This window comes from Sander lucioperca, chromosome 9 (assembly GCF_008315115.2).
Source record: "Sander lucioperca isolate FBNREF2018 chromosome 9, SLUC_FBN_1.2, whole genome shotgun sequence".
NCBI lineage: Eukaryota > Metazoa > Chordata > Actinopteri > Perciformes > Percidae > Sander > Sander lucioperca.
In genome coordinates, this window is record NC_050181.1 from 40,782,171 (window position 1) to 40,791,941 (window position 9,771).

The 9,771-nt window shown below is 40.8% G+C and overlaps 1 protein-coding gene across 2 annotated transcripts; it reads right to left on the reverse strand.

Annotated features, from left to right (window-relative positions):
• Window positions 1–73: 73 nt before the first annotated feature.
• Window positions 74–5,108, reverse strand: trim110 (tripartite motif containing 110). 2 transcript variants are annotated; one of them, XM_031306906.2, is made up of 8 exons: window positions 4,993–5,108; window positions 3,817–4,358; window positions 3,649–3,744; window positions 3,227–3,460; window positions 2,620–2,642; window positions 2,276–2,421; window positions 1,236–1,507; window positions 74–594 (listed from the first exon to the last, which is right to left on the reverse strand). In XM_031306906.2, the coding sequence occupies exons 2-8, from the start codon at window positions 4,303–4,305 to the stop codon at window positions 325–327; spliced, it is 1,530 nt and encodes a 509-aa protein (XP_031162766.1). In that variant the 5' UTR covers window positions 4,306–4,358; window positions 4,993–5,108; the 3' UTR covers window positions 74–324. The 2 variants fall into 2 exon arrangements, with proteins under 2 accessions (XP_031162766.1, XP_031162767.1); XM_031306907.2 differs by lacking the exon at window positions 4,993–5,108 and having other exon boundaries at window positions 3,817–4,980.
• Between the last annotated feature and the right edge of the window lie 4,663 nt (window positions 5,109–9,771).

The window sequence follows — 9,771 nt, forward strand, 5'->3', positions numbered from 1 at the left end:
ACACATAACACCTATTTGTTGTCCTTTTTCAAAGGAGCCTCCTCATTTGCTGTCCAACTAAGATCCACTCATATTCACTCATTGAATGCTTTATTTTCAAATATATCTGATATTTCCATGTCAATATCACCTGATCACAGTTTTAGGGATATGGTTTGGTGTCTTTTTGAGGAAGAAGATGAGCTCGGTCTGAGAGGAGAAAAACATCAGAGAGGCTCTAGAAGTGGGGGAATAAATTAACACCACTTTGTTTTGGCTTTGTCTAAGTTAAACCAGCCTGTTGTCTGTCAGCATTATTTTTTCCTTCTTCCCCTTTTCTCCACCTCAGAGTTTGATGATAGAGACGCGGCTGTTGAGCTCAGCTTTGTAGAGTCCAAAGCCCAAGCACACCGGCTGAGAGAACGAGGTGGAGAAAGTGTAGAGGTGGGTCAGGTTGTTTGATGGTCCCACCTCAGAGTAGGTGACAGTGCCTGCGCCGTAGTCCACGGCAACGGCAACTCGGTTGCCGGTCATTTGGTATGTGAGGCGGGTCTTCCTGCGGTTGTGCCAGGCAGCCAGCTTCCTGTCATGCTGCTGTGTCAAGCTCCATGATACCTGGACATTTAACAAAGGCATTTTAATCAAGGGATCTGTTTTCCTTTTGGTTGAAACTTAACAATGGATTTGTCTATTGGCAGAAAATTAATTGCCAACAATTTCGATAATTGGTTAGTCTTTTTTGATTATTTTTTGGGCATTTTTAGGCCTTTATTGACAGGACAGCTGAAGGAATGAAAGGGGAGAGAGAGAGGGGAATGACATGCAGCAAAGGGCCGCAGGTCGGAATCGAACCCTGGCCCGCTGCGTTGAGGTGTAAACCTCTATATATGGGTGCCCGCTCTACCAACTGAGCTATCCAGGTGCCCTTGGTTAGTCTTTTTTTAAGCGAAATGAAAAAAAATTCTATAGTTATTGCTTCTCATAAGTAAAGATTTTTGGCCTTTCTCTGATGTCTATGATAGTAAACCACATTATCTTTGGGGGTGGGACTGTTGGTTAGACAAAACAAGCAATCTGAATTGCACTCTGGGAAATTGGAATTCTTTTCAACTTTTTTCTGATATGTTATAGACCCTACGATAAATTGATCAATCAATAATAAAAATAATAATGCAAAAAATGTGACATTTATCATATTTTAAATGGCTAAGCGCTGTCAACTAAACCATCTACTCTAGGTGGCATTTACAGTATACCTTGTTGTTCCCAAAGGCGTTGCCATCTTTCCCCTTCCGTCCAATACTTCTATAGCAGATGCCAATATCCCAGAATCCCTCAGCCTCCAGCTCCCAGTAGTGAGTCCCAGAGGTAAAGGCCTGGGCGGTGAGGACCTGCGGCCAGTGGTCGAAACGTTCAGGGTGAGCAGCGCAGGGCAGGCGGTTTTTAACTCGCGTCACTGAGCGAAGATCATCAGAGATGCTCAACAGAGGATGGGCTGTGTTAGTGTCCAGAGTCAAAGGACTGGTTACTGTTTGAGAGGGGAATAAAATAAAGTAAATTATATATATATATATATATATATATATATATATATATATATATATATATATATATATATATGTATATTGTTGCCTGTTGAGAAGCTACAACTATGAACCAAAGCCAGCAGACACTTAGAGCCAGGCTAGCTGTTTCTCTGTTTCCAGTCTTGATGTAGAGCTGGGCGATATGGAGAAAATAAAATATCACAATATTTGTGACCAAATACATCAATATCGATTTGCGGTGATATTGTAGGGTTGACTATTGGTGCTTTTACAAAATATTTACTCAATGAGATTTGTGATAAACAATCATCAGTAATGTGGATAATATGATTAAGTGCGTAAAGGCAAATAACAAAACAGCTAGTAAGTTTGGTAAATTGAGAAAATTACATGACTTTACTGTAATGCAGCCTTTAAAACCAGGAAAAGACAATACTTGTGTCATGCGATATTACGATTTCCAAAATTTAAGACGATATCTAGCCTCATATATCGATATCGATATGATAGCCCTATCTTAATGTTAATCTAAAATAAGATAAGCTAAGCTAAACTAAGACAACCACCTGCTGGCTATAGCTTCATATTTAATGAAGAAACGAGAATGAGAATTCTGGTGGTATTCATTTTTATCATCAGACTCTCGGCAAGAAAGCGAAAAAAGCATATTTCCAAAAATATTATCAAACCATTCCTTTAAGAAAGTTAAATAAATGGGGGCAGGCTTGTGTCACCCATCTGTCACTCACAGAGCTCCCTCTTGAGTTCACTGAGGCAGCGGAGGGTGCCGGTGATAAACTCTCGATACTTGCTCTCGATGTCCTCCAAGATGTGTTTCCTGTCCAGACTGACGGCATCAGGGATGAAAAGCGGGTTGTTCAGGTCGGCTAGTAACCTGGAAAGAGCACAACAAACATTGCAGGAGGAAAACCTTGAAGGAGGAGCACATACAGATTAAAGGCTTGTGTAGTGAAATAATTGCTTTCAACCGTTCATTTTGTCGTCCCTTTATGTCTCACGGTCTTTTCCATCTCCCACATGCAAAGACTGTCTACCTACACACACATCAACGCACCTAGTGAAGCTGACTTACTTTGTGTCATCTGATTGAAAGGCCTGAGGAAAGAAGAGTCAAGGACAGCCCGAGAAAAGCAAGACATAAAAGGATTAATTTACAGAAAGAACTACAAATGTCTCTGTGTATCCAGCCCAGCTGATAAGAAAGCAAACAAACACAAAGTTTAACCCTTATTTAAACTAACCACATCTGTGGCCCTGGATACCATATTTTCCTTACACAACATTAATAGAAATATTTGCAGTAAATGGCTCTGCTTGGACTCTTAAAGTACTATAACTTAAAACTGTTTGATGACAGCATCTTCTGTTGGGTTAAAAACTAAACTATTTGCCTCTTCTTTTTTTTTAAAGATGAATTGGCTTTGTGCTACAACAATGGCAAGTCGAGCTGGGTTGAGAAATATTGCTTAGCACACCAGAAGGTATGTTGTAATCAATTGTATCAACGGTTTATTTCCACAACTGAGAGCACTGTATTATATTATTCACAGTGGCTACCCTATTTATACTATACAATTCCAGGTATGATCAGGATCATGTATTTTGTTATGACCTAGCCACCTAGCTCTCAACAAATCCGTCAATATAGAGCAGCATGTCTGTTTAGCACCAAGTCTTACCCAGATGAGCAGGAAGGGGTCCGTCTCTGCCAGCAGTGAGGCCAGGTAGTGCTGTATGCTCAGTGCCTGGCACATGTCGCTTCTCACCCTGGAGCAGTCTTCATGCACACGCTTTATGACCTGCTGTTTCTCCCTCTTGGTGATCTCCCTCAGAGCGTCTACCAGCCTTTTCACCTGGACCTGCAGGTCTGAACCCAGCCGCTCCACCTGGGTGTGATCCTTCTTCAGAGAGTCCTGAAGTCATAAGAGATTGGCGGTCGGTGCCAGATCAGTGATTGAGACATAAACAAAACATCTGATCCATTTAAAAACACTTCGTGGTCAGTGTCCCATGTGGGTCATAACTTGAGCAGTACAAGGTGTACAGAACATCTACTGAAAGAGCCATTATGTTGCGTTTTCCTTAAACATTTTTTACTCACAGCCATGGTTAAATCAATGCCCTCATGCTCTTTGAGGATTTGCACTCCATCTTTCAGCTTCTCCTCTGCTTTGCTGAGCAGGGCCTGGAGAATGACCTGTGGAATCACACATAGATGAGCAGACACACACTCATAAGCAAAAAAAACACATATGGTCTTCCAGCTGACCTTCAGATCCTCTTCCACTTGTCTCAGTGCCTTCACTTTGTGCTGAGCATGGCCTCCGTCCAGCAGACAGTCACTACACACATACAACCTCTCATCGGCACAGTAGTAGCGCAATATTTCTGTGTGTGTCGGGCACCTTCGCTGGGAGAGGTCCCCCAGCGGATCCACCAACAGGTGGGTGCTAAATGCCGGTCTCTCCAAATGGGGTTGGAGGTGTCCGGCACACAGTGACACTTCACACTTCAGGCAGGTCTTGACAGCCAACAGTGTCTGTCCCTCTGCTGCCTCGGGAGGGCAGCAGTCACACAGCACTTCACCGTGCTCCTCCTGACACTGGGGGCAGGTGAAGCGACTTTTGCCCTCAGCGTGGACGCTCCAAGCCTCGCGGATGCAGGCGGAGCAGAAGCTGTGACCACAGGGCAGGGGGTGGGCCTGGCTGAAGAAGTCTCGGCACACAGAGCAGGTCAGCTCTTCCTCCAGGGATGACATAGTGAGCGGATGAAGGGTCTCGGATGAGTGTGTGTGTCACACAACGCTACTAACTAAACAGTGAATACACAAGAAAGAAATCAAAATCACATTGATGATTTGGATTGCAGTCAGTAATTGTACATGCTGAGAAAAGTTAATCAGACATCATGTTCTGGGCCTGTGCAGCACCAAATGAAAGACATTTGCCCAAGTCACATTCTGCTGTTACATGTAAGAATGCAGCGACGGGTAATAAGACACAGCGTGTATTGAGCTGGTGGCAAGTGGGAAGTCCTTGTTTCACTCCAACTGTGCACCAGTAATCCTGTCTACTGGGCTTTTGCCTACCATGCTCTATGAATAGAATACTTAACCACTATTACTGGGAAAATGTGCGTTGGACAAAAATAACACCTCATGACCTTATGAAGGGAAGTAAGTGATCAATACATAAAAAAAAAAAAAGAGTGACTTGCTGGTTATCACAGTAAGAGTAAAGGGTTGCAACACTGACCTTAGATGAGCGTTAACTCGACTCAGCCCCAAAGGGGATCAGGAGATCATCCTTGACAGCTTGTTAGCCTGATTTACTCTCTACATGTGCTCTTCGTTTACATGTTTAACCACCAACTCACATATGTTCATCTCAACTGAATTTAAGGATACATTTAAATAAATGTCAATAACAAAAGTAGAGTTTCTTACCTGTTGGTGACCTGGTGTTTGCAGACTGTGGCCATCAATGAGTGTGTGTGGAGGCTAATCCTAACAGATTCACCTCCCCGCCAGTGGCACTGGATTCAGAGAGGTCACATGAGCCTGAGTAGGAGGGGGGTGCGGGGGAAATTATTAGGTAACTTAGAAGTAAACCGTTATCAGAAGATTTGTCTAATTTATTCCTAGTACTGTTAGTCCATCTTTTAAACCACCCTGACATCTGTGTGTTGTGTTTTTATATTGTGGTGTGAAACCTTTTTGAGTTAATCTTTATAGCAGTGGTCCTACTTTACACACTTTATATGGCATTGTAAGTGGAAAAACTCTTTCCCTCTGTCTGTGGTACATATCACATGCTTTCCTGACTTTGGTTTTTGGGCATGTACATCTATAATTGCAGCTGCACACACAAGCACTGGTTTACTTACACTTCATTGAGGATTTAACTGATTGTACATTTCCAAGTCATCAAGTTTAAAAGATCAAAAGAGGTGTATTTCACATACCTCAGAGGCCAGTTGTTTTCCATAGCCCTTAAAAAACCACAAAAACAACTTCCGGCTGATTCTGGATAAATTATCAAATGCTACAAAGCAACAAGTTATAAAGGCATCCACTGCATGTAGAGAGATGGGGGAAAAAATTCACTGTACATGTATCATCTGCATGTACACTCAGACGTACATATTATATATCCTAATGACTTTGGAGAGCCTTCACATTTTCCTCTAGCATTTCACTTAAAAATAAAAAAGTCAACCTCATGGGGGCATGAGGTTGACTTTTTTATTTTTAAGTGAAATGTTTCAACAACTTTTGGATGGATTGTCATTAATCGTGTACACATATTCATGTCCCCCTCAGGATGAATTGTAGCAACTTTGGTGATGATCTGACGTTTTCTCTGGACAAATAAGAGTAATCTTCTTCAGTTTAAAGGAATAGTTTAACATTTTGTGAAGCTTATTTGCTTTCTTCCCGAGAGTTAGCTGAGAAGGTGGATACTACTCTCGTGTCTGTCCGTTAAATATGAAGCAGCCGCTTCGCTTCACTTAGTTTAGCTTAGCTTAGCATAAAGATTGGAAGCATGGTAGAAACAATCTTGCGGTAAAACCACACCTTTTCTTTTACAGTTTGGTATCTGTACAGGTGAAACAAACAATATGTAACATGTTAATTAGTTAGCTTTAAATGTGCTGGTAATACACTTTTCTGCTGCAGCCTTACTTGGTCTGGTATGACCAGTATCATACCGTAGCTAATGTTAGCTCATGTTAGATAAAGCTGCTTTACTGACATTACTTAATCACCTTGCTGACTCCACATGCTATAAAAAGTTACACTTCAATTTTACCAGAAAGTGACTGGTGTTACATAGTTAATGCATGTGTGAGGAAGCATGTATTTGGTTATATTAATTGTTCATGTATATACTATATATAATGTGTAATCATGACTATTGGGGCAAAAAAAGTGCTGCTTTCAAAAGTGCTGCTCTGTCTTTCTGCATCACCTGTTTTGCATTGTTTTGTATATTACCACCAAGGGATAAGTGTCATATCCCCACATTCGTATTCTCCCAGAGAGAAGCTGGTTTACATAATTCCTTTCCAATGAAAGAGGTGGATCAAAGGCTACTAAAAAAAAGTATTACTGCTCGACTGAAAGACAGTAACTAACTTCACTGCTCGAGCAGGAAATAAGAGTTGGGAATAAAACAAAGACGCAAAGGAAAATAATTCATCCTCTTCTGATACATTGTCTTGATAGTTTGATACATTGTCTTGGTAGTTGTTGTTTTTTTATATTCGCAGCTGGTGTTGTAACACTTAAACAAATATAAAAGATACCAATATTTAACTTGGATGCAAAACATTTTATGGATAAAACGACTATAAAATGTTATGTGTCTTTCATTTACATACAGGTCAGTTTGTTTTTGTTTAAGGATGTCCGCTGGAAGTGACACACAGTATAATATCTAATGAGCACAACTTCATCAGGCTATCTGCTAAAGATAGTCATGCTCTCTCACCGTGAGTGGACACGATAAACGGAAAACAGCAACAACAAAAATATGACGTCATTGTGAAAAACTGCAGAGCTGAAAGCATCAAGGTTGATACTCTCCAGATGTCCAACGACAGCCAGATGACTGGGATACATGAAAATGCTTCACTCTGTGGTAAAGACCCTGTCTATTACACAAATACCATAGGTATCGTGGTGGACTGGGTGATATTCCTTGTAGGACTACCTGAAGTCTGCCTGTCCTGCTACGCTCTCCTGCGTCTACTCAAGAAGGACAGAGCAGCTCCGATCTTCGCCATAAACCTGCTCCTGTCAGATCTCATTCAGATTGGAATCACAGTCGTCTTTATCATAAGTCGGTTCTTTGATGCCACCTTCTACCCCGTCGTCATGGCCCGCTGCATCGCACGACTGTTTGTCCACTTGGGACTGACCTCCAGTTTGGGTTTCATGTTGCTGATTTCTGCAGAGAGGTATTTAATGGTGGCCTGTCCAGTGTGGTACCTCACTAAGAACAGTGCAAAAATATCCATCCTGATCTCAGTGTGCATGTGGACATTTTCACTGGCCTACTCCTCTTTGAATTATGCCTTCTTGATCCACACCAGGTTCTCCTTGTTGCTCCTCTCCATCATCTGCCTTCTCCCTGCCCCGTTTCTTGTGGGTCTCTTCACAGCCACGTGGAAAGCCCTCAACAAGAGTACAGCCATGAGAAACACGAAAAACAGGAGGAGAGTTTTAGGGGTTCTGGGCCTGGTGTTGGGTTCGTACATAGTTTTGTTCTTGCCCTTCAGTTTCAGGAACCTCTACTACTCTCTCAAAGGTGACAATGCCTCAGAGGCAGAGGACAAGGTCAGGGATTTGTCCAGTGTCTTGACCAGTGCTCTGGTTTATCTTAGCCCTTTAATAGACTCTTTAATCTATATTTTCATTAGGAGGGACATAAGGGACACAGTGGAAGCATTTCCCTGCTGCCAAACACCTCTGATGAAGCTTAAAGAATTCAAGGACAAGCAAATAGACACTTCCCAGACAGAGACGGCTTTGTAATTAATTGGATAAGTGGTTTAAAAAGGCAACTGCATCTAGGAGGAAGTTTTTCATCACACCCCTTGTATCGTGGCTTAGACTTCAATTATCTGTTTTTCTCATGACATGCCTAACTGCTTTGCATTTCTGAATTACCTTACAAACCAGAGGTGTCAATTCTTACATCAGGGCCCATATCACAAAGCAGGGAAAATGAAGTTAGCTGGAAAACCCAAACCACTATAATAATGCTGTTTCTTAGAGGCACACCCTTTAGCGTCTACCCCCACATACACAAAGTGTATTTGCTTGTTACCTGCTTTTACTGTATTTTTTTCTTTAAAACATTGATTGTTTAAAAAAAAAAACATGTGCATTGTCTATACTTTACATATAAGGTTATTATTAAAATAATCAGGTAAACTTGAGCCACATTTAAATAATAAGATACTCAAGCTAATTGCAACAATTGACTTTGAGAGACACCTAGTGACTTTACTGATATAAGACCAGAGCACCTGTCAGCCACAGTGTGCCAGGAAACATGGTAGTGAGTTGATAAGACATGTCCAATCAATATAATGGTAATTAAAAAAAGCTGGAAAATTGTCCAAGCAACATGATGATGTTCAACAGAACTGCAATGGAGAAGGTGGGTGAATTATCTTGGTTAAATTGTCATGTATAGATAATAATATGCCATCACAGTTCGTAGCCTTTCAACACCAGATACAGCAGGCTGAGTGAATCAACGACTAAATGATCACTGCATTTTTGCAAATGGACATTGTGAAAAATATCACCTTTAATGACACTTTTGATCAATAATGATAGAGTTTCTTCAAAGTTAGTCATTTTTTATAAAGTGTCTACATGAATTTTGTCTGTGCACCTGATATGTGCTATTCTGTTTTTTTTAATTTCATCATCAGAGAAGGCTGTCTCATGATTATTCTGAAACTATAGGTTTGTGTTGTATTGAAAAGGACATATGCCATCTGAAGCACTATTGTTATCGATGGAACATGACGGGTCGAGAAAAAAAAAGGACCTCAAGCTAACAATTCAACAAGATATTTTGTCCCAAGATAAAGTCGAGAATATACCGTCATGCAAGCCAAAAGACAAAAATAAATATGTTTTTGTCATGAAACTTCAGAGCTTAAAATATGTCAAAGTCATGCTGGAGGTCCTGTTGTCTAAACACAACCCCAGAATTCAAATTTACTTGAAGTCAGACAGCCTTGCATAGTCAGCACTAGATAATCCAATCCATTCTCTAAACAAGTCAGACTAATAAGACACTCAAGAGGAATGCTATAGCTACACACTCAGACCTATTATTGGCTTTATTCGTTATATATTTCCAGTATATTGTCTCCAAATGACCTAAATATGATGGTGAAGAGGTACCTGCCTTTGCTTGTGAAAACAGTCGCATCATGGTAATGTTGGCTGTTAGTGTGCTTCCTACATTATAAGTCAAAAACCTAAAATAGATCTTTTAAGACTAATAAGAACTAATTGCATCTATAGGGATAACACGTGCAGTGCCAATGATCCAACATTTTAAAATATTACTGTTATCACTGAGACTAAATATGATATTCTATCAAACTATGAAAAAATATGAATTAGGATTTGTTATGACAACAGGGTGGGGAGTGGGACAATCATGCACACCTGTACAAATCTTAAATCACCGTA